Here is a 25383-nt window from a genome sequence, read left to right on the forward strand (position 1 = left end):
CAGTAAACAATGTTATTCTCTTCTTCGCAGTCTAAATAGTTTTTCCATATTACATGTCTTCCAGACGCTTCCAAACAGATGAATCTGAGTTCTATGGAAACAAAAATCAATAATTTACCATAATAAATACACAAAATAATAACCCTCCCTCTCTCTCAAACTGTCCCATAAATCAAATTTTTCTTTAAATAACAACGAATACACGTACCTACTACTCCAAGGATTGCGAAGTGAACCTCTGTAAAGATGTGGTACACTGGCATCTGCTTCAATTTTGGTTTCTGTGCTTCTAGAGATAATGTCACCCCTGGTTTCAAACTGTGTGGACGGCTTATGCTTCACATACACTAAGTTCATGGCACTAGTTTGACTTCCAAATCCATTATACAGTTTTGGTTTGAGGTACAAAAGATTCACGCCAACGAATACAAAACAGATGCAAACAGCTAGCAGCAATATTACCAAGCGTGTTAGCGATTTCATGCTGAAATAATGCTTGACACGCTACACGCTGTGAAAAAAATCACATTGTGTCACAAATCTCATTATCCTTCATTAAAATAAACAACACAATGTTTTGAAATACAAAGATATTACACACGACTGCATATCATAGTGGAACTCTTTGACATCGAATGTTAAAAAAATCGATAATAAAGTTCAGAAAAACGTACTGGAAAAAGTACAGAAGTAATATTTTCGTAGTTCTATAAATTTTATACGCCTGGAAAAGCTACAGTAAAATAGGTATACGAATTATGTAACTAGGTTTATAGGTATTTTGAAGACAGAAAACAATAACACCACCTACCAGAGTTAAATTTATTTACCTAAAAATTAGAAATATTTTTTATGTATAATAAACATGGCTGTCAAATGTAACGGAACATCACTATGACAATAGTGTCATCGCCCTATTACGCACTAAGGGTTTATATAATTTTTGGGTGACAGCGCATTCAGTGTGGATTTTGAACCTTGCAGTAACACGAATAGTCATAGGACTTTTGACGGCCAGATGTTGATGTGAAGTCAAATATTGTAATTGTTGGTGTCTTCGGCAATATTCTGATATTCCAAGTGGACCACTTTATTTTAACTGCTGTGGGCAGATTTCAGAGCAGCAGACAACATGTTGGCTTTAATAAATCGTATTCTAGATTGGTTTAAAAGTTTGTTTTGGAAAGAAGAAATGGAACTGACATTGGTAGGCTTGCAGTACTCTGGTAAAACTACGTTCGTAAACGTCATAGCGGTAAGAAAATAAATATTGATATATTAAAACTTTATTTTGATGATGATTCATTTCTTTTGGACGACTGGCATACTCTTGTTCAATCGTTAATTACCAGTGAATTTCGTGAAAGTGATTTTTGTGCAGTTTTTTATATTGATCTTTCAAACAGCAAGTTTGGCACTACGAAGTTTTGCTTTATTGTGTACCTTATGTTGCCCATATGTCTCCGGTTTTTGCTTTAGTGTGATGATGGTTCTTTCATATGTTTGCAGTCTGGTCAATTCAGTGAAGATATGATACCGACGGTAGGTTTCAATATGAGGAAGATAACAAAAGGAAACGTAACGATAAAAGTATGGGACATAGGAGGACAGCCCAGATTTAGATCGATGTGGGAGCGATATTGTCGCGGAGTAAATGCCATTGTGTAAGTTTTCATACCATTTTGTTTTGTAGTGTAACATATCATTACATCTTAAGAACATCCTGGTGTGTTATCTTGACCTCTTAAAATAAAAAGGGGCAAGATTTCTATCTGCTGACGGAATTCTTGAGAAAATATTTCGAAAATTTTTTGGACCAATCAACTGAAACAGTTGGTAATTAATGTCGACATTGTCCTTTTGCAGCCACTTAAGACACACTCGTGACGAAATCTTTTTCTCACTGACTAAGGGAGGAAAAAAGTGTCAAACCATGTATGTCATTTGCTTAACCCTAAGATGCATGGTGCCGAAAACACACATGAATGCATATGCAGGGCCTCAAAGGCCCTGCCCTAATTTAAAATTTTCCCCTTTTCATATAATCATTCTTTGGAGTTAAATTTATTTCTGTCAAATTTATTGTCACATTGAAAGATTCCTAAGATACAGTAACAGGATCTGGTGGGCCTGATCAACATTTTATTAATTTTTTAAAAAACTCTGAGTGAATATTTATTAGTTACATTCATTTACATACAACATATACAAATAAGTTTATTAATTCACTTATAAGTTGCAGTTTACATTTTATAACGTTTATTACAACAAATTTCTTCAATTAAAACATATTCATTATTCACAATATTATGTATATAGGCAATATTTTGACAAAAAGTTATTATTCATTGTTCACATAAAATAGCACTTTTCTTAGTTTTTCAACATGTGACAAACAAGAAGCACAAAGAACGCCACTATGTTCCTTACAAATGTTGGTTTTACACTTGATGCATGTAATAGCACTTTTCCTGTGTTTATTATATGGACAATAATTGCATCTTCTTCTTTTTCCTGAAACAGGTAGTTGGTCTGGCAATATGACATCTTTTTGAACACCACATCTTTGCATGGTATAAACGATTTTCTTTGGAAGATTAGGGATCAGAATACGAAGTTCTATTAGTGGTCTTACCATTTCCTCTGCTAAATCTCTTAGGAACAAACGCCTTTTATCACTTCTTCCACTATGGTATGTCAGATGTTGGGCGGAAAATAAAATTTCACTGTTCATTGCTGTGACGTCTATCATATTCATCCGTAATGCAAATGGCCATCTTCTTGTTTGTCTCTTGCAAATGTAATAACGAATTTTCTAGTCCATTTGATCTACTCCACCCTTCGTAGAGTTATAGAACTTTATTATATCTGGTTTCTTTTTTGCATGAGTTTCATCAATGTTTCTGTCTTGATGCATTGTGCTAATGAGAACTACAGACTTTTTCTTTTTGGGAACATAACTCACCATTGTAATGTTACCTCTAAATGCAAACAAAGAGGAATGAATCGCTCTTGAGGCAGATGGTTTCATCTCATTAGGAATTTTTGGTTTATTTTGTTTGAGTGTTCCCACCACTGTAATTTGCTTCTGAAGCATCTATTCTGCCAGCTCCACACTAGTAAAGAGGTTGTCAACAGTAATATTTTTTGATGATTCTTCAATGCTTTTAGCAAGATTTTTCACCGCATTCAATCCAAGATTTTTATGAATAGGTTCATGGGGCTTCCTTACCGTGTATACAATTCCATCTAAAGCATATGCAGATGTAGCTTCACATAACCAAAATATTTTTATGCCATACTTGGCTGGTTTAGAGGGCATGTACTGGGTGAAGCTGCATCTTCCACGGAATGGGACTAGCTGCTCATCAACTGTAACTGAGTCATTGGGAATCATTCTATTTCTACACTTGTCAAGAAATAGTTACCATGCATAACAAACAGCTGCCAGTTTGTCATCAGCAGATAGAGCTTCACGGGTACACCTGTCATCAAATCTAATCATTCTCCTTATATCCTCGAATCTATATACTGACGTGGTGGCCTTATATGTAGGATTTGCCTTTTCATCCAAGAATAATTCTCTAATAGGGACATGCCAACTCTTCTCAACACCAGAAAGCAGTAAAAGACCAAGAAAACCCTCCATTTCAGCAAGCGAAACGTTTTTCCACGTTTTACCACGTAAAGCAGCCACTCTTCTGCCTTCAATATTGGTGCAGTTGATGATTTCCTCTAGTATTTCCTTGGAGATAAAAAAGTCCCAGGCATCCTTAGGTTTACAGGTTTTCAAACCATGGGCTGGACCAGGTGCCTTCTTTACGATATTATGAACAGGCATACGAAAAGTTGCAGGAGGATCTAATTTCCAAATCTTTCCATTCCGACTAATGGATGTGTGGTCTACTATACCTTTTTGTAGTGGTTCTTCATTTTCAGACTCTGATGAAGTAATATTATCGGAAGGACTGTCATCTGCCTCAATATTCACATCTGCAGGTTCATTGGCTGATTCTTCACTACTTGCAAGAATCATCATCTTCAAACCACTGAGCCACAACCCTTTCAAAATTAGCTGCATTTGCACATACTGACTCTCTTGCTTTGCTGAGCGAAGCCATAGCAAAAGGCGCGTTCCTCGAACAGCAGCTTGTGCAGCACTAAACGAGTGATACTCGTAACAATATGGGCCTTGCAGCAACAAACTAACTACAGTAACAATTAGGCTGACAAGAGCAGCACAGGATAATAATACTACGCAATAATAAAACATTTGATAGCAAAAATATCAATAATACACAGACATCGCCAATATGTGAAAGTAGTGTGTATTGTTTTTTAGTTGTATTATTACCACTACAGCTACTGTTGCTGTTGGCACCCCTGTTGCTGGAAATACCACTACAGTTATTGTTGAATCAATAACTGCTCCCAGACAAATGTTGAAGACAATATAGGCTAAAGAACATTTATAAATTTGTGAGGGCTTCTGAAGCCCTGCTTATGCATTCACAGTGTATGGGTAAACGTATTGAATTATACAAAAAACTTAAAAACGTATCTCGTTCAGACTTGATAGGAGGAATGTCAGTGTTACGGAAAGAGTACTGGAAAGCAGTTTGAAATCAAACAAAAAATTGTAGAATTTTTAAAAAATGAAGACATACAAGGGCCTTGGAGGCCCTGTATATGCTTCCTAGGGTTAAGGACTGGCATCTCAGAATTTTGGATTTTGACAGTACACTGTCTGAAATGAGTGTATGGATTGCACAGTAAAGATAACTGTTTGTGATATTATATCATTTAACTGCACAAGTAGATAATTAGGAAAATTGATAAAATTGGAAGATACTGAGAAAAGTAAATAACTGTGATGCAATTTATATAAAATGAATTAAGGAAATGAGTGATATCAGCAAACACTATTAGAAAAAATCCGTAGAATAAGAAAGCTTGCCGAGTATATCCCATGCTAAAAGTGGAGATAAAATTGTTTAAATATTGAAAATAAAGTAATGTCAGTTGAAAGAGGCAGCAGAATGTGTACGGACAACTGGTGAAAAATTGTCAAATAGCCATTCCAAAAATGAACTGCGCTAAGTAGGAAAATCATGGAAAATCTAAATCAGGATTGCCACATGTGTATTTGAACTCTGGTCCTCCTGATTGAAAGTCCAGTGTGCTAACCATTGTCCTATCTCACTTCGTGAAAACAGTGTGATGGCTGAAGTTATGTAACTGCAGTAAGAAATAAGACTCAGCAGTGAACATGTGGAAATAGGAAACTAAAGCCATAATATAGGGTTGACCCTTGACATCTGTTTGTAAATAAATGTTTGGAGAAAAGAGTGGGGGAGAGTTGCGAGAGGAGAAAAGTAAACTAGTGGCTTGCAGGTGCTAAAGGAAGAGCTACCAGTGGAACAGCTTAGAGAACAAAAAAACAATGTGGTGCAGTGGTAAGTTAGTACACACATTCGAGGAGTCAGAGTTCTTATCTGGTCATCCAGATTTAGGTTTTCCGCAGTTTCACCAAATTGTTTGATGTGAATGCTAGACTGAGTCTTTCAAGTGGATGTAGCGAACTTCCTTCCCATTCTTTTTCATGTTATGTCTGAACTTGGTACCAAATGACTTCATTGTTAATAGGCTGCTAACCCGTATTCTTGCTTCATTCCTTTCGAGTGAACTCATATTGGCAAATACTAAAACTGTTGCTCACAAGTGTTTTTGGTTATATACCTGATACAGATGTAGCACACAGTGTTCAGCAACAAAGACTGGAGAAAACAGAGGGACGCAATTGTAGATGAAACTTAGTAAGAAGCTTCATCCACACGGTCGACTGCAGCTTCTGTGGATAACATTAAGTGTGTGTTGTATAAATTAATCACAGCTAAATTGATAATGCATTAATTGTGACAATACATATGCAGGAAATCTCTGTTCAGTATACTGAATGAACACTGAATTTATTAAAAGTATGGTGAATCATGGTTTATGATAGGATCAGAATTTATACAGGGGGGGGGTGGTGGTGGTGGTGGTGGTGGTGGTGGTGGTGGTGGTGGTGGTGGTGGTGGTGTTATGATATATTTGTTAGCGACTATTTCAAAAGCCTCGGTATCATTTCTATCCCAATGCTGTTTATAAATAAATTTTGTTGTATATTTGACACAGAAATCGGTTCATGTATACTGCAGAGACTGAGAAATTCTCAGAAAAATGACAGTATCTCTCAGAAACTGAGTTATTACCAACTTCAGTGACAAACCTGTACCACTAAAAACACAGTTCATTTTTTTTCCCCCAAATAGGCTGAAAGACTGTTTAGTGCAAGAACGATACAATAAGATTAAGAGTGAAAACTTAACAGAAGAGTTGATTTTTGCAACACACTTTCTTAAAATAATAGGAACGACAGATTTCAGGTAGTATGTGAGCTGCGGTCCAGTTCATGTGAAAATGAATCGAGAAATATTTACTAAGAGACATGAAATCAACAGCCATAATACTAAGACTTGCAACATATTAGGGCCTAAGTGTCAGTCAAGCAAGTCGCAAAATTGCTGTGATGAGTGCATCAAAAATACAGAACCCAGTGCTTAAAGATGAACAGTCAGTAAATGTAGCTGTTCAGAGCAATATGAGTGTTTATTCTGTTGAAATTTTTGATATTTTAAAAGCAATAACCCTGTGCCTAAAACTGCAGTGTCATATCCTTCCTAATTATTAGGAATTAATGACACAGTTATTGACAGGACTGTACCTTTAGATATCTTTGCCAAGCTATGAGGAATTTAATGTAATTACTTAATTCATTTAGATTCACATTTAGTTACTGGACAAATAGTCATCACTAGGGTCAGTAGGATGGAATCAAACCAGTAGGGGGACGTACATGTTTTTATTCCAGTTGACCATATTTTTTTCTGCCGTTTCCACTTTTCCACTTGTTTCTTTCATAATTTACACGAAAATTTCCTTTGTGTTTACTAAATGATATGCAGTTGGATCTAAAAGTACGTATCTGGGGTGATCTAAAATGGAACCACCACGTAGTAGTAGTTAAGAGGAAAAAAAAAAAAAAAAAAACCAAGTGGTGGGTTAAGATTCATGGGAAGAATCTTAAGGACTTGTAATTCACGTACAAAATAAGTAGTTCACAAAATCCTCCTACAACTGACTGAAATATTATTCAGTGACATGGATTTATTACCACACAGACTGAGCAGATGAGTTGGAGAATAGCACCATATTTCACAACAAGTATGTTTAGGAAGTGCTAGAGCATTAAGGAGGTAGCATGCTTATCCAGCTCCAATAACACTGCTAGAAAGGTGTGTATCCATGGGGTTTGGAGTTAAAATTCCATGTGTGTGCCTATTAACAAGCCTAGCGACATTTAGGTCTCCCAGCTAAATCTGGTGAAGTAACCATAATGATAAAGTTGGATAAATTTGAACACATACAGAGGTTTGCTATCAGCCATTCTTCCCGTTCACCATCGGCAAATGGAACGGAAAAGTGAGGCAAATGATAATGGTACCCAAAGTACTCTTTGCCACATATCATAAGGTAGCTAACAGTGTGCAGAGGAATACTTCCCTAGGCGGAGGCTATTTATTGCTCTGTCATTTTACTTCTTTTCAGCTGAAAGGCCTCGCTGTAGGTGCCTTGAGAATTATAAATTCAAAGTAATATGCTAAAACTTTCATCACTATTTATGATACATAGTATACTGTACATGGAGGGAACTTGCAGCAGTCCTCAGCTATTGGGAGGCCTAGGTTAGTTGCAAAGTCTAGCAGAAAGAAGGTTCTGCTGCTAGGTAGTTCTTATGGTTGAGGTGTGGGCCAGCAGTTGTGGAAAGTGTTGGTGAGTGCCAGGTCACCAGCATTGTGAAGCATAGTGCAGGGTTGGCTCAGGTGACTGGAAGCATAGGGGAGTTATGTAAGAATTTTACGGAGGAGGATCAGTTAGTGATAGTGGGTGGAGCAGGGAATAGTCTCGATAGGGATGGGGAATATGTTGGTGGTGACTTGGTTAAGATAGCTACTCAAACTGATGGCACTGATGTGCATTTTGTGCAACTGTTTGTCATGATCGGCCTCACCTTAATGCAGCTGTTAGGCGTGTTAATGTGGGGCTGGGGAGGGCACTGATGGCAGAGGGCATGGATCACATCTTAGTGGTGCCAGTTGGGTCTATCTGTAGATTGGGTTTCACTAGGCATGGCCTGCACCTCAATAGGTATGGGAAGGGGAGGCTTGCTAAGCTTATTGGTGGTGGTGGTGGTGGTGGTGGTGGTGGTGGTGGTGTCACTCATGGAAAAATTCCTGTAGTAGTTGGTGTTAGAGCTACACCGTTTTTAGATTGAAGTTAGCTGATAGGTATACATGCTTAAAGGAAGTCCCTCTAACTAAGGGCTCACTTTCAGAGGATGTAAAGTTTCCAAGTAGAGAAGGAATTAGCATATTTCATCAAAATATAAGTTAGTGAACTGCTAATAGATGTTGACTCTGAAATTATTGGTATATCAGAGCATCACTTAAATAATTTGATAATTCATAGGCTTTATTTACCAGGCTACAAATTAGCTGGCTGTTTCTCAAGGAGTTCCTTGTGGGGTTGGGGAGTCATTCTGTAAGTTAACAAAAAAAAAAAAAAGGGATTCCATTTGAGTCCATAGACATATCACGACACTGCACTGAACAGATATTTGAAAGTTGTGCAGGGTTAGTTGAATTTAACAAAACTAAACTTCTAATTGTTGTTGTTTATAGATCCCCCTAACTCAGACTTCAGAGCATTTTTGCTCTAGCTAGAGATGGTTCTTTGTTCACTTTATAGGAAGCACCAAAAATTAGTTATATGTGGTGACTTTAATATTAATTTTGTATATGATTGTGCAAGAAAAATGATGTTGGTAGATCTCCTAAATTCATATGATCTGATGCAGACTGTGTTTTTCCAACTAGGGTGCAGGGGAACAGTAGCACAGTCAAAGACAATATTTTTATTCATTCTTCATTACTAGATGGGCATTCTGTTAGTAAAAGTGTCAATGGCCTTTCAGACCATGATGCACAAATTTTAACACTAAAAGGCTTTTGTACTCAAACCAATGTCATATTTAATTACAAACTATGTAGGAAAGAACATTCTAAACGGGGTTCTAGCAATAATGGACAGCCCGGGTGGCTGACTAGTGGGATAAGGATATCAAGTACAAAAAGCAATAATTATATCAAAATGTTAGAAGCAATAACAATCAAGCTACAGTAGCCCATTACAAACAGTATTGTGAGGTGCTTAAAAATGTTATAAGAAAAGCAATTAGTAAGTTTCATGCAAATAGAATAGCTAATTCACAGGATAAAATTAAAACCATATGGTCAGTTGTGAAAGAAGTGTCTAGTCAGCAGCACTAGGTCGACGATATAAAGTCAATTCATGGTAAAAATATTTCTGTTATTGGTAAACCAGATATATGAACAGTATTTAACAATCATTTTCTGGGCATTGCTGGTGAATTAAATAAAAATTTAGTTTCTACACAGAATCATATAACTTTCTTGGCAAACGCCTTTCCAAGATTGATGTCTGAAATACTCCTTTGTGATACAGACAAGAGGGAGAGTGAGTCAATAATTAAATCACTAAAGAGTAAGGAATCTCATGGTTATGATGGAGTGCCTAGCATGCTGCACATGTTAGCACTGTATTTAGCCATATTTGTAATTTTTTCCTTTAGGGATGGTCGGTTTCCTGAGTGATTAAAATACTCAGTAGTAAAGCCACTTTATAAAAACGGAGAAAGGGATAATGTAGATAATTTTAGACCTATTTCTATGCCATCAGTGTTTGCAAAAGTTATTTAAAAGGCTGTGTATGTAAGGATAATTGATCATTTTATATCGTAAGATTTGCTATCAAATGTACAGTTCGGCTTTAGAAGTTGTCTAACAACTGAAAAAGCAATATTCTCTTTTCTCTGTGAGGTACTGGATGGGCTAAACAAAAAGTTTCAAACACTTGGCGTATTTTTTGATTTAACTAAGGCATTTGATTGTGTTGATCACAAAATATTGCTCCAGAAGTTGGACAATTACGGAATACGGGGAGTAGCTCACAACTGGTTCACCTCTTAATTTAGCAACAGGTCATTATCCACAATGTTAATAACGGCTGTCATGTGGGATCTGAGTGGGGTACTGTCGGGGGTACCCCCAGGGATCAGTGTTGGGGCCGCTCCTGTTCTTTATTTATATAAATAATATGCTCTCTAGTATTACGGGTAACTCTAAAATATTTCTGTTTGCTGATGACACTAGCTTGGTAGTAAAGGATGTTGTGTGAAACATTGACTTGATTTCAAATAGTGCAGCACATGGCCTCAGTTCATGGCTTTTAGAAAATAAACTAACATTAAATCACAGTAAGACTCAGTTTTTACAGTTCCTAACACACAATTCAACAAAACCTGACATTTTAATTTTACATTTAATTTCACAGAATGGTCATATGATTAGTGAAACTGAATAGTTCAAATTTCTAGGTGTCCATATAGATAGTAAGCTGTCGTGGAAAGCCCACGTTCAGGATCTTGTTCAAAAACTTAATACTGCCATTTCTACTATTCGAATGGTATCAAAAGTGAGTGATACTTCGACACGAAAATTAGTCTAATTTGCTTATTTTCATTCGCTTATGTCGTATGGTATTATATTTGAGAGTAACTCTTCCCATTCTACAAGGATATTTTTGGCTCGGAAACGGGCGGTTTGGGCAATAAGTGGTGTGAGTTCACGAACCTCTTGTCGACCTCTGTTCACGAGTCTGGGCGTTACCAATATTAGTTTATTCCCAAGAATAAGCAGCTTTCACTCGGTTAATACTCTGCAGAAATCAAACCTGCATTTGGTTTGGACTTCCTTAACTCTTGTGCAAGAAGGTGTGCAGTATACAGCTGCATCCATTTTCAATAAGCTGCCACTCGAATTCAAAGATCTTAGCAGTAATCCACGAGCTTTCAAATCGAAACTGAAGAGTTTCCTTATGGGTCACTCCTTCTATTCTGTTGAGGAGTTCCTTGGAAAATTAAGCTGATTCTTATTGTATTGCTGATAGTGTTTACTTAAACTTATGAACTGACTTTTTTCAGGTTCATGAACATTTATTTTTATCTGTTACTTTTATTTTGTGATTTCATGTACTGACACATTCTATCACCTTGGAGATTTGATCCTCAATTTGGTCCTACAGAACTTGACATGTAAATAAAATAACTAAACTTAAATTTGTAATGCTTTATTATCTACAGAACATCAGTTAAATGGCAGCAGTTAATCTTACTCTCACAGTGTTAAGAGATAAGTATATATGTAAAATTGCGTGGTGATGGTCCTGGCAGTAAAATTGCTTTTTGTATCAGACTTAAGTTTTCCATCTATTATTTTCCAAATCAGTCCGAAGATTATCACAAGCAGTTTGTCTGTCAGTGTTCGATTTTCCTGGTGTCATTAAAAACACTTCAGTTGCTCATTGCCTTGCAGTATATTGTACACTATTATATACATTGGAGGCTATAACGGTTTTTCAAATTTCAGTTTCTGTGAAGCTACTTTTCGTTCTAGCATGTGCTACCAACTACTCTTCTTCTACTTGCTATTATATATTTAGTGCTATAGGCTGCTGTCTTTGGTGATCTTGTCTCACTCCTTACACTTTGGAATCTAATATACTAAATTATTTCAACCATTACAGATATATGGTAGATGCAGCAGATCAAGAAAAAATTGATGCATCTCGAAATGAACTTCATAGTTTGCTGGATAAGCCGCAACTTGCTGGTATACCAGTTTTGGTTTTAGGAAACAAACGTGATCTTCCTAACGCCCTAGATGAGAACGGACTTATTGAAAGAATGTAAGTATTACTCCTAAAATTGTGTGTATTCAACTTTATGTAGTAGGTAATCTGTTCTTATATGATGTATATGTTAACTGGGAATGAACCCATAGCTGTTCGTTTGAGTACTTACTGTTCCTAAAAGTTATAATGTTGCCAATTGTGAAGATAGTGACTGTAGGCTGCACTTAAAGCTTGTAGCTATGTCCTATAGATTGAATGTGTGGTGTGTACAGATGAACAACTTTGCATTTTAAAGCTGTCTTACTTTGCTTGCTGCCATAATTTAATGTTCCCTTTTTTCCTTTATTTTTAGAATTGAACTAAATGGAAAACAAACCTGCTTTATAATGTTGTCTACTACTTCTGTTTTCTTAGCTTGCCTTTTGTCTTCTCTCAAAATGTTTGAGAGCACTTTGCTTCAGTGGTTGTTAAGTGATGCTGTTCTGATAATGGAAATATCATGGGTCTTAATAGAAGGATGGTGTATCAGAATGAATTGGGATGAACTTTTAAGGAGAATTAGGAGTATATGGTGGAAGTCTTCTTTGTGACATAAGTAAGTTAGCATGGCTCTGTGGTACATATAATCCATGCACTTCTCCCTTGCCCTTTTCAAAAAGTTTATTTGGGAAGCACAGGAAGCATGCTCCTCCCAGCACCATAGAGTTGTGGGAAGTGGAAAGATTTAAATTCTAAAAGTATGCAGTCGAGTGGTTAAAAAACTCAATGTTTGTAGATGATAATCCTCACAAAACTGCTTGTGAAACACTTCTACATGCATTCTCTAGAGAGTTGATGGCATATAAGTTTATAGAGACTGCTTGTGCTGAGTATGTATTACTGTCAGTGGCAGTGAGTCAGTAGAACTTGGTGATAATCACCTTCTGACTGGATTCAATGAGCTGCATGCAACTGCAACAACAGTAATTTTAAACAGCTCTGAACTTAAAAGACTTGTTTAAAAATGAAGTGTTTCTGTTTGCTCAAGGTGGAATCATATTTCCATAATTATACATTTGGAAGTGAACCTGGGCAAAAAGAGATTCAACTGCAAGATGAATAGCTGCTGGACTTCCTTTTCACTAAATTCGGGCTGCATCTGAAGGGAGCCTAGTGTGTTCAGCATAGATGTTACATAGCCCACAAAAGGAAAATATGATTAAGGATCAGATAGTTGACAAAAATGTAGAAAAGGGTGTACATAGTTGGCTTGGTAAATATGGTTGAGATGCTTCCTGGGAGAAAAAAAAAAAGGATTAAAGGAAATCGATTCTTTCATTCAAATCAAAATCTATAATGTGGTGATTGTGTGTGACAAAGAAAAACTTTGTGCTGGGCTTAGATTTGAACTTGGATCTATGCCCTTTTCAGACAGTGCTCTTAACAGTTACGTTATCTGCTTTGAGTCAGCCTGAGAGATTGTGTCATTGGGTGTGCACTTCTGATTAAAGACAGGGATCCAGTTTTGTGTAATGGCCAGTGGCCAGTTCTAACATACAATCAATAAAACAGTAGAGTGCCAAATTACAGTAAGTGTAAAACATTTCATACATTCACAGATGAACAATGATTAGTTGGAAATATGTAGTTCTCACTAAACAGCAATGCGTGATGTTTTTTCATTGCGTCTTCACACACATATTAACTTGCTTATTGAGGACATGACTGAAACAGACTGCAGAATAAGGAAGCCAAAATCATAATCTGCCATTTGTTTCAGCAGAAAATTAATCCTTATAAATCATTGATGATTGCAGTGTCTGTGTTTACACTGTCTCTGTATCTTCACATTACAATGTCTTTAATTCAGGAGGGCGACAGTTCAAATTTGTGTCTGCCAGCATGAGTTAGGTTCCCACGATTTCCCTAAATTGCTCCAGGTAAATGCAAGGATGTGGTTCCAACAAAAGGGCAAGGCCAATTTCTTTCCCCATCCAGGAAACATTCCAAGCATGTTATCTATATCTAATGACCTCAGTGTCGACAGGATGTTAAACCCTAATCTTCCTTCCTTCCATCTTGTATAAACACAGACATTGTGGCCATTAATTATGTATCCAGACCTCGACAGGCTAATGACAAAACCTACCCCCCCCCCCCCCTCTCTCTCTCTCTCTCTCTCTCTCTCTCTCTCTCTCTCTCTTTCTCTTTCTCTCTCTCTCTCATTCGTGCTCTGTATCAATCCAGATTTTCAAAATGTATATCTATTTCATAGTCCTCATAAGTAGAAGATGCTCTGAAATCACCTCTAAAACGATCACCCTGTTGGTGACATTAAACATTTCGGTGTAACGAGTTACGTTTAACGGAGTAACTTTCTTCATGGCTGTGGGATACAAGAGCAGGAATAATTATCCTCAAATTTGATTTTTCAAATGGAATATTCTTCATATGGAATTACTTGTGGGGTTTATGACAAGTCTAACGGGGTCTTTTGGATGGCCGAGTAAAATGTTGTTGTGTCCATTTACTGTTAGGATGGGAATCGTGGGCGGTAGCTCCGGGTAGTGCAGAATGTGGAACACGCTAAACTTAGTTTTACCGTTTATTAATAAAGACAGTGCAACAATGCATTACGCGCATCTGGTAACCCGTCTTCACTGTGTCGGGAGCGATACATGTTCGCAACTGGCTGGTCTCAGACTGCTCTTCGTTGCCGGTGTCTGTGTACACACCACGGTGCGCGACTCTGATTGCATTTCCCGTCAGCATTCCGCATGATAAGTGCACAGCTCGGCGGCTCTCCTGCTGTCCGCTACGGCCATACAATTCTGTCGTTACAATCACCCTCCCTTATGAAAACGAGCTACCGAAGGTTGCTCGAGACGACCTCCTGGGTGTCGTGCATTTATCTCGCCAATGGCAGCGTTGGGGGGGACACTTGAACATTTATTTTGTTTGCAGACACAGTGACGATGGGCACTGACGAGCGGTTTTTCAGGACGACAATTTCACACATTACAGTGGCTGTCCATACAAGAGACATCAATAAAAGCACTAAGAACACAACACTGACAATCAAATATGGATTAGCATTATTGGAAGATTCAATAGACTTAATTTTAGTTGCTACTTCTAAGAAATTTAACTCATTATTACTATTTATTACACTTTCATGGATATACACAATTAAATTGTCATCCTTGGGTAAGCTGGGCAGAGAATTATTTGCAATGGTCAGTAAGTATGATTCATTGTAATTAACAGGTAACATCCTTGTTAAAGGGGATTTTGCATCTGCATGAAAGGTGGTTGGTAATACAGATCGCATTTCAAACAGATCACATGATAAATCACAGTGCGTAACATTCAGAATTGATCAACTACTAGTTAATTTGGATGTGAAAGGTAGTTCAGGTGTGTCGAACATTTTACAGGTAAATGTGATTTCGAGAGTAGAGTTAAACGAATATATTATACCTTCAGAATATTTTTTAAGGAATGGTTGATGAAGATGCATTAAAATCCTAGGGCAATCACCGTGAGGCGGATTGTTCATAAACAAATCTTTCTCACAACTGTACACTCTAGTATCTAAGAATACTGCCGTCTCTGGGCAAATTAGCTTATGATTACATTTACACTTACGAACATCATGTTCGTTCAGGGATACAAAATATCTTCTATCTTTACTGATCAATAAATAATCCTTTAGCTGATACATTGTGTGAATATCTACTTCGTTCCATTTCACAGGGTAAGTATGAATTTTATACATTTCAAAATTATGCTTGGATCTGGCAATCAGTATAGAAACAATTACAGTTAATTGATCTTCAATCATTAAAGAATATGTGGTAGTTAATGTGTAATAAACATATAAATTGTAGTAATTGACAGGGTAAATCATGGTAGATGACGCATCTAGCCACCAGCCACTGATGGCCGAGCGGTTCTAGGCACTTCAGTCTGGAACCGCAAGACCGCTACGGTCGCAGGTTCGAATCCTGCCTCGGGCATGGATGTGTGTGATGTTCTTAGGTTAGGTAGGAAGATGTTAAGTCCCATAGTGCTCAGAGCCATTTGAACCATTTTTTGCATCTAGCTTACCTTCGATCAACAGCAACATTTGTAAAAATTGGTCTGGATGCAATAAAACGCTATTCAAGCAATCATTTGAACTACTGTCTAAGGCTATTCTTAAATTGAGAGCGTCAAATTTAGCGTTTGATAACCTGTCAGTAATTCTTAACAGTAGGGTGTTTAAATCTAAATGTGCACTCACAGCTTGAAGAATTGCATATAATTCACGGATGGTTGCATTCATTTCACCACGAATTGTGTTAAAATGTGTAATGAACTTTCACAATTTGTTCAATAAACAATTTGTGGTTAGTAACGGTCTTTTGCATATTTCTTGACACAATTATTTCATTAGAAAGGTTAATTGAATTTGTGTTAGACTGCTGCTCTAGAGCTAGTATTTTATCCTTTATGTCCAATAGATCTTGGCTAGTTAAGGTACCAAATACAGTACGAAGAACTTTACCTCCAAAATCAAACCAGGCACGTATGCGCCTAATCAAGCTTTTATATGGCAAGAGTTTTAAGAAACATTTAATCTCTTGTTCATAGCTAGCGAAAGTGGATTCTACTTGCATTTTTACAGTAATCCAGTTGTTATACCAAGAGGTTCCAGTTTCCAAGACTGTATCATTATTCTTAATTGAACGGATCAAATCAATTTGTTTTTTAACAGAATCAAATTGTTGGTGAATCTCAGACAAATTATATTTAAGCACAATTGTAGCACTGTGCGTTGAGACTGCCATGTCTGATTGTGGTTCAAACAACACACCTGCATTCTGTTATACTACGTCTACAGCATTAATGGAACACACTAACATAACAAAGAATGGAATTACAGTTCACATGGTTAATGAGTTCTACACACTAGAATTAAACAATGAATATGAAGAAATATGCGTCTTCGGCGACCTGTGGAACAGATGTTATATACACTTGAGCACCTTAAGCAATAGCTGTGATTTTATGTTGCACAGCACATTCACATATGCACTCGGCTAAACGCAACACACCTTGCATTCACTCACACTACACACACTTAGAGGTTGTCAGTGTGCCTTGGTGGGTTGGCGGCGGCGACGCCTCGGGCTCGAAGTCTGGACTGTGAACTCGCTGTGCTTGGCTCCTGCATTTTGGAGCAGCTGGTCTGCCCCTCGGTCGGTCCTCGTCGTCGTCCTGCGTTGCTACAGGGAATCTACCCAGGTAGGGCTTTACATGGTTGACATGGACGAGAACCGAACGAAAAGGCACTTGGAGCTTTAGGGTAACAGGTGACACCACCTCTAATATCGAGTATGGTCCCCTCCAAAACTTCTTAAACTTTTTGACCTCTGACTTCTTTAGCACTACATTGCTCAGGTAGACAAAGTCTCCCACTCAATACTGTGGTGCAAGTGCTTGGCAATCATGTTGCTTGGCTTGCTGAAGGAAGGACTGATGATTCCGCTGTTTCACTCCCCTCCATATGTCTCTCAGTTTGCGAGCTAACTCCCTTAGGTGTTCATTGCTGATTCCAGCTGTCGATCGTGCAAAGTCCAAGGGTGAACGCATCTCCCATCCATATACAATTTCATAGGGACTGAGGCCCGTTGATAAGTGCATTTTAGTGTTGTAGGCATTTACAACACATGGAAGACAGACGTCCCAATTATCGTGTTTGCTGCTTACATAGTGGCTAAGCATTTTAATGATGGTTCTGTGTACTCTCTCGATGTGACCATTGCCTTCAGGGTGTGCTGGTGTGGTTCTCAACTGTGTTATTTGCATCAGCTTACATGTTTGTAAATCACTCATAAAATTCGTCCCTTGGTCACTGATAATGCTTAATGGAGATCCAAACTTTAGAATCCATTCCTTCACAAAAACTTTAGCTATGGTTTCAGCACTTTGCTCAGGTACTGGTACTATCATAAGATATCTGGAGAAATGATCTAATATCGTCAATATGTACTTGTTTCCATCCTTAGTCTTCGACAGGGGACCGATGACGTGTAACCCAATTCTTTCAAAAGTTTCACTAGTCTCTGGCAGTTCTTGTAATGGTGCCTTAGTTCTTCCTGAATTATTCTGTCTGTTGCAGGAATCACATTGTGAGACAAACTCAAAGTCGTAAGGACTTGGCCACCAATACTTTTCAGCTACTTTGATATTCATTGCCTTTTTACCGCAGTGTCCTGATAGTAAGGAATCATGTTGTTCAGTTGGGATTTGCTCTCTCAAGCTTGCTGGAATAACTAGGCGATTCCCTTTGTTAGTAACATCGTACAGCAATCCCTCTATTTCAATGAACCGTTGATCATTCTTCCATATTTTGCATTGTGAATTTTCTTCTTGGGCTGCTTTTAATTCCTCCTCACGGCTTATGGTGACACAAACACGGACCTTACGACTCATCGCATCAGCATTCACATGTTGTTTCCCAGGACGATGAATAACTGTGAATTGGTAAGCGCTCAGTTCTAATGCTCATCTTGTTACTCTAGAACTGGGATCCTTTAAGCTCAACAGCCATTTAAGTGCGGCATGGTCTGTGATTACAGTGAATTCTCTTCCTGTTAAGAGATACCAAAGACCAGACCACAAAGTTCCTTTTCAGTGGTAGTGTAGTTACATTCAGTCTTATTTAATTGCCGGAAAGCAAATGATACTGGACGTTCTTGACCATCAAATTTTTGGGACAAAATAGCACCAACTGCAAAATTTGAAGCATCTGTGGAGAGGATGAAGGGCTTACTGAAATCCGGATATGCCAAAACTGGAGCTGTGGTTAGAGCAGTTTTCAGTTTTTCCATTGCATTTTTGCATTCTGTTGACCAGTTGAATGTGGCTCCTTTTTTAAGTAACTGTGTCATTGGCCTTGTGATATCTGCATAGTGGGCTATGAAGCGACAATAGAAATTCGATAAACCCAAAAATGATTGTAGTTCTTTGACTGTTTGTGGTGCAGGAAAAGTTTTGACAGCCTCGACTAATTTTGGATCAGGGCGGACACCTTCACTGGTTATAACATGTCCAAGGTACTTCACTTTGTGCGAAGTGACATTTATCTATTGATAAAGACAAGTTCGCGCTTCTGATACGCTCAAATACTGCTTGAAGTCTCTTAGTGTGTTGCCTCATGTTTTCACCAAAAATTATCACATCGTCAAGGTATAAAAGAGCTTGTGTTGGGGTGAGCCCGCGTAAAACAGAATCCATTAGGCGTTGGAAGGTAGCTGAGGCGTTACGTAGTCCAAAGGGCATACGGGGGTATTTGTAAACTCCTGTTGCAGTTACAAATAAAGTTTTTGCTTGATCATCTGGATGCACTATTAATTGGTGATATCTGCTAATTAGATCACAGACTGAGAATATGCGACATCTGCCCAAATAGTCCAGGGTTTCTACCAAGTTTGGTAACGCGTAAATGTCTGGTGTGGTGACGGCATTTAAAGCTTGGTAATCAACGCAAAATCGGAACTGTGGTTCACCTGAAACAGATTTCTTCTTTACTGGGACCACTGGTGATGACCTCTAGTTGTTCCTTGACCACGTCTTCTACCAATTCTCTTTGACTGAATGGAATTCGGTAAGGCTTCTGCGTGACTGGTGCTGCGTTTCCAGTGTGTATGTGATGCTGAACTAAATGAGTAACAGGTAAATTTGAACATTCTCTGAAAAGATCTGAATACTCTTAACAGAACAGGTGCTAAAATCTTCTAATCATCAGCTGACAAATGTTCAGTCTTCTTCCAAATTTTGTTCTTTAATTCGATTTCATTTTCAGCTCCTTGTTTCAATGTTTGAGTATCACTACAAGAATCTGTTTCCATGACTGCTACATTTGCTGATTCGTTTGGAATCGGTATTACATCATCTTTACTTATGCTCGACACTTCAGCAACCTTCGTTCCTCGTGGCAAAACGACATCTGTATTGCTCATATTAGTTATTGATATTGGGACTCTCGCTACGTTCGGCCTCACCATTGTAGCTATGCCTATACTTCGGGCAACATAACAATGCATTGTGTCCAATAATTCACAATTTTCCAACTGTTCGGTCAACAACAGCGCTCCTTTTATGATCAGTGGCGACTTTACTTCAACATGGATTGTCTTTCCTGTTCCGTGAGAAACTTGCTGTGGCTGAGTAATTTGTACTTCGACTCGGAGGGTTCCAACTGATGTGTCGGTCAGGGTGATCGGTCCATCGAAGTCAGAATGTCGGCTCCTTTGAGTGCGACATGAAGAATGATTTTCCAGGTTGTAATTGTTATGACCTAGTCCGATCCTTCCTGCTGTGACAAATATCTCTGCCCCGTTAGCAGATAAGAAATCAAATCCAAGTACACCATCGTAGCGCGTTTCATTGTTAGAAACCAATTGCACCGTTGCTGTGTATTTGTCCTGGCCTAGGCACAATTCTACATCAACTTCTCCATAGCTACATTAAACATTGGTGGTCTCAGCTTGTCCCTTTCGTCTATAGAACATCACATCAGTGAGGTCTGTGCTCCCGTGTTGATCAATAATTTAATATTTTTTTCACAATAAACAGCACCTATCACAAAGTCATTATTGAATTGATTTTCAGCTACACTAACAGGAATCACTGCCTCGGGCAAGGGGAGGACGCTGTGGTGGCACGTACATCCCCGCACTCTTTTAGAGATCTGCCGAGTTGTCTGCTGCTCACATTTGGTTTCTTTTTGTTGTGGCAGTTCCTCGCTAAGTGACCCTGTATCCCACAGTTGTGACAGGTCTTGTTCTCCTTACAGTCCTTGCCCTCGTGACCGGGCCTATTGCATCGGTAACATTCCACATTTGGGTTGAACACGTGACGTTCTTCTTCTCGCATGTCATTTGGGCGTCTCAATGCTTCGACAAAACCAACAGCTGCCTCTACTGCTTCTTGAAATGTTTTACAGCGTGCGAGTTTGACTGCTTTGTTTACTTCTTCCCCATACGGCTCATGGATGAATGTGTCAAGTGCTCTCTGATCGGCTTCGAAAAGCTGGAACCAGTTCTCATTTTCGTCCTCTACAAGCTCGTAAGTCTGAGCATTTATGTTTTTGATTCTATCAGCGAATTGCGCGATAGATCCGTCACGCTGCATGTGCATACTATGAAGTTGCTCACGGTAGAATCTGATTGCACTTTTGCGTTTGAACCTCTGAACCACTACTGTTTTAAAATCATTGTAAACTTCTGTTTTCACGGAATTAGGCTCCACGCTAATGAAATCTTGTGCGGCTCCTTGGATTTTCAATTTAGCAACTGCTAGCTTATCTGAATCAGTCCTCGAACCAAACAGAGCTGCGTCTTCGAGTTTCCGAAAAAATACTTTCACATCTTCCTCAGGTTTTCCACTGAACACTGGTACAGATGGCAACAGTGAAAAATTCTTTATTGGAACAGAAGTGCAGTCATGTGACAAATCAACCGGGATTCTATCCTCGCTTTTATCTGCTTTTAATTGTTGAATCTCTCTTCATAGTTCTATAACGGTTTGGAGATCGACCGTGTTACTCGCGTTTTGCGTCTACCATTTTGAATGCAGTCTATACCAGTCACTCAATACAGAAAAATTTAAAATCCTACCTTCAGTTTTAAGCCAATCTGAGTAGACTAACCTGAATTCCAGCACTGGATGTCCCCGTGTTGTCGGACGATGTCCTTGGCGGCGGCGGCTGCTGCTGCTTGCTGTGTTGTCGTAAAGATGCTCCGATGTTAAGTTTACACATCTTTCAGGAGTGCCAGTTCTGCATGGTTCGCAGGAGAGCTTCTGTAAAGTTTGGAAGGTAGGAGACGAGGTACTGGCAGAAGTAAAGCTGTGAGTACCGGGCGTGAGTCGTGCTTCGGTAGCTCAGATGGTAGAGCACTTGCCCGCGAAAGGCAAAGGTCCCGAGTTCGAGTCTCGGTCGGGCACACAGTTTTAATCTGCCAGGAAGTTTAAAGTTAACACATCGCTGCACTTTTCAGGACTGTATGTTTTCCGAAAATAATCCCACTCCTGGCACCACTTTTCCAATGGGGTCTTTTGGACGGCCGAGTAAAATGTTATTGCATCCATTTGCTGTTAGGATGGGATGCGTGGGCAGTAGTTCCGGGTAGTGCGGAATGTGGAACACGGAAAACTTAGTTTTACCATTTATTAATAAATGGAAATGTGACACTGCATTATGCGCGTCTGGTAACCCGCCTTCACTGTGTCGAGAGTGATACATGTTCGCAACTGGCCGGTCTCAGACTGCTCTTCGTAGCCGGTCGCTGTGTACACGCCACGGTGCGCGACTCAGATTGCATTTTCCGTCAGCATTCCGCGTGATAAGCGCACAGCGCGGCGGCTCTCCCACTGTCCGCTATGGCTGTACAATTCTGCCATTACACAAGAAAGGATCTTCTATGGTTGCTTGGTCATTGATATTAGTTCTCGGGTGAGACATTTGACTTTGCTTTCAGTGGAGAGCTGCATAGATACGTGTTCAGAACTTAAGTTAGGTGAACAATGTCAAAACCTTGACAACCATATTTAATTTCGTAGTAGTGTAATATACCACGCATAATCAAATGTAAATGTTTAATAACCCTTGTGTACAAGATTAGTGACTTTCAGCTAGAATTTGCTGCATTACAGACTAGAAGAAAGTAGTAATGGTTTGTGATATCAGTTGGAATAAGCCTACATTTTTATCTCATTATACTGCTTATTTTTTTAAGGTTTTTAGCTTTGGACATTGTGCACATATACGATTTGTATAGATTGCAAAATATTACAGCTAGTTAAAATTTCGTATTTTATAAATCTCATAGTGCTCAGAGCCATTTGAGCCAAACTTTATCTTTGCGTATTCTGTGTGGATTTCTTGTGTACATAGCTGTTCAGTCAAACCCCAGAAACTTTTTTACAGTTAATAGATTTTTAAATTTTCATTTATCTGTAGGTTAGTTGTAAAGTATTTGCTGCTGTTATTGAGTGTAGACAAGTTCTCGTATCTAAGTTTATTGATTCTGATAGTGAATAGTTCTCTATGGAATATAATACTGTGATTATGTGAAAAGACCCAATAAATCTGAAAATGTTGGTAAATGTAAGGTCAAATACAAAGCAGTAGGAGTATGGGATAAGTAGTGGCAGGTTAAAAAATCCGGAAAATAAAATTAATGGGGTAAAGTAAAATTGAAGAATGAGAATAAAGTGAGAAATTACAGTTAAGGAAAGTGTAAAATAGAGGGTCTAAGGCAGAAAGCATTGAGAGGTCAAAAAGGATTATGGAACCAGGGACTGCACTGGTTCTCATGAGTGCAGTTTGAAGGAGATAGTGTTCAAAGAAAGTATTCAAATACAGAGCTGTGGGGATAAGGTTTGTAGGTGGGCTCTGCAGCATGTACGTATACAGCCACTGGGTGGCAGACCTAGCAAACTGACTGCAGGGTGGTAGTGGAGGCATATTCACAAGTGTATAATTCTTTAATATTCAGCAATACTGGAGTGGCTGCAGTAAAGTTCATGAACTGTTTAAATGCATTCACTATTAGCTCCTATGTTGTGATGTGACATGATTGAATCAGGACTAATGTGTGAGGAGGAAGATGGATCTTGTAAAACAGTTCTTGAATCAGACTCATTCTCATGGGTAAAATTCATGCTGTGTAGGATTTGGAGTTAGTGATAAAGTTACTATCTAGGATGTTGTGAGATTTGTTTGGACAGTGTAATACTCTGTGAGGGTTGTGGGAAGGACCTCATGAATTTGTCACTTAAGGATGAAAGGAACTAAAAGTTTTGTTAGATGGTTTAGTTGTGCTGTTGGGGCCTATGGGGGGAAGGGGAGGTTGCAATGTAAGGTCAAGGTTTAGAGTTGGTTAAATACGTATTTGATTGTTTTCAAGTTTCATTCAAGATTTGAACAAATCATCCTGTCGTTCAGGTGAAATGATTGTTGGAAGGAAAGGTCAATCTGTATCAAGAAAGCAGGACATAATTTTATGTTGCTGCTCCTAAATAAATTTGTAGTATTTTAATCATCCATGGTGCTTTCTTAGGTGGTACTGATGGAAACTGGAGACATTCTTCATGGTTGGTTAGTCGAGGTGCATGTATGAATTATTCCCAAATTTACAGAACCCTTTTTTATTGCCATCTGTCTTTGTACTTCCTCCAATCATCTTATCACCAGCCTTCCTACACTTAGTCACTTTCTACCTAGAGCATCGTCCACACTGTTCGTACCCGGCCTAAGAATAATATTTAGCAAGTAGTGGGTTAGTTAGGAGTTGAAACTCACTCTTTAGAAGTGATGTGCACATCCTTGTCTGCATTGTTCTTTTAAGGCAACCACATCTCAGTCCCTTCACAATCTGTTGTAACTGGCCTCGTGCTCCAGATCTTGATATTACAGCGCCACAAAGATGTTAAACTCTAAAACCTCCTCTCACTAACTTAATAACTCGTGAAATGTGTACATAATTGTTACTTTGGTCTGTAGCATCTCAACAGATATAATCACTGTCATTTACAGCTTTTGGGACACTTATCTGTTCATTAATGTGTGATGAAGCTTTGAAAGGTAAATAAAAAAACGATCTAACAGTATTGTGTATGGCAGGGCCAGCCAAATGCTGCACACTATGTAAAAGTGCAGAAGTGTGACAGAGGTGCTCACACCTCAGCCAGTTGACAAAGCAGAATAGTGACATCTGTGACTAGACACGTATACCAAATATACCAAATGAGCAGTGACAGTTTCCTATCCTTGTTTATGTGGTACCAGGAGGACCAAAGCACGTCCAGTCTTGCTTCCCTCTGGCGACTGTAGCCTTAAGCAAGATGTGCTGAGAAATGACGAGTATTGCAAGAAAAGCAAAGAATGGGAATCTGTGTTCTCAGTCACTGAAACGACTGGGAACTGCAAGTCTTCTGTACAGCAGTAGGTGAAAACTCACAGTATTTGCTCTGCTGCTGAATAATGGGTGAGCAGCCCAAGTTCACGATTGAAAAACAAAACAGCTCACTCCATAAAGACGAGTTTAGTGTACTAAACTGCGAAGAACAGCAAGCCAAATAAAGTGCACTTAAGAAAATGGATGAGGCACATAAACAGGTTTTTAACGTGTCATAACAACTGATACCTCTTGAACTCTTAGTTTCTTGTATTACAACATACTGTTTTCAATTTTCCAGACCAACAATTGCAGTGCATCTGTACTGCGAGCAAGTTTCAAAACTGCATCAAGGATAGCAAGATCTGGGAAAATTTTTCCAAAGGGGAGTCTGTAAAAGATTGTCTTACCAATGCTGCAGAATTTCTGTGTCCCATTAATGTCAGCAGGTTTCAAGAAATTGGCCTTTCCAAAGAAATGACACAATGTATAAGAGTTATGGTCAGCAATGTACACAGGCAGTTAATAAGGCTAAAGACTTTGCTGCTTCCTCTGTTGCAGGGGATGAAGCAACAGATTA

General features: G+C 38.7%; 2 protein-coding genes across 9 annotated transcripts in view; one reads left to right on the plus strand and one right to left on the minus strand.

Moving 5' to 3' along the window:
* Nucleotides 1-560, minus strand: part of LOC126248040 (glucoside xylosyltransferase 2) — a 170053-nt gene extending 169493 nt beyond the window's left edge. For all 8 annotated transcript variants that reach the window (XM_049948667.1, XM_049948669.1, XM_049948661.1 and 5 more), the window contains exon 1: nucleotides 209-560. In XM_049948667.1, the coding sequence (XP_049804624.1) occupies nucleotides 209-483 (275 nt within the window). In that variant the 5' untranslated portion in view covers nucleotides 484-560. The remainder of the gene's footprint in view (nucleotides 1-208) is intronic.
* A 314-nt stretch (nucleotides 561-874) lies between these two features.
* The window catches only part of LOC126248042 (ADP-ribosylation factor-like protein 8B-A), a 53172-nt gene continuing 28663 nt past the window's right edge, over nucleotides 875-25383 (plus strand). The window contains exons 1-3 of the mRNA XM_049948670.1: nucleotides 875-1255; nucleotides 1510-1664; nucleotides 11767-11928. Coding sequence (XP_049804627.1) covers nucleotides 1133-1255; nucleotides 1510-1664; nucleotides 11767-11928 — 440 coding nt within the window. The 5' untranslated portion in view covers nucleotides 875-1132. The remainder of the gene's footprint in view (nucleotides 1256-1509; nucleotides 1665-11766; nucleotides 11929-25383) is intronic.

This window comes from Schistocerca nitens, chromosome 3 (assembly GCF_023898315.1).
Source record: "Schistocerca nitens isolate TAMUIC-IGC-003100 chromosome 3, iqSchNite1.1, whole genome shotgun sequence".
In the NCBI taxonomy this organism is placed as follows: domain Eukaryota; kingdom Metazoa; phylum Arthropoda; class Insecta; order Orthoptera; family Acrididae; genus Schistocerca; species Schistocerca nitens.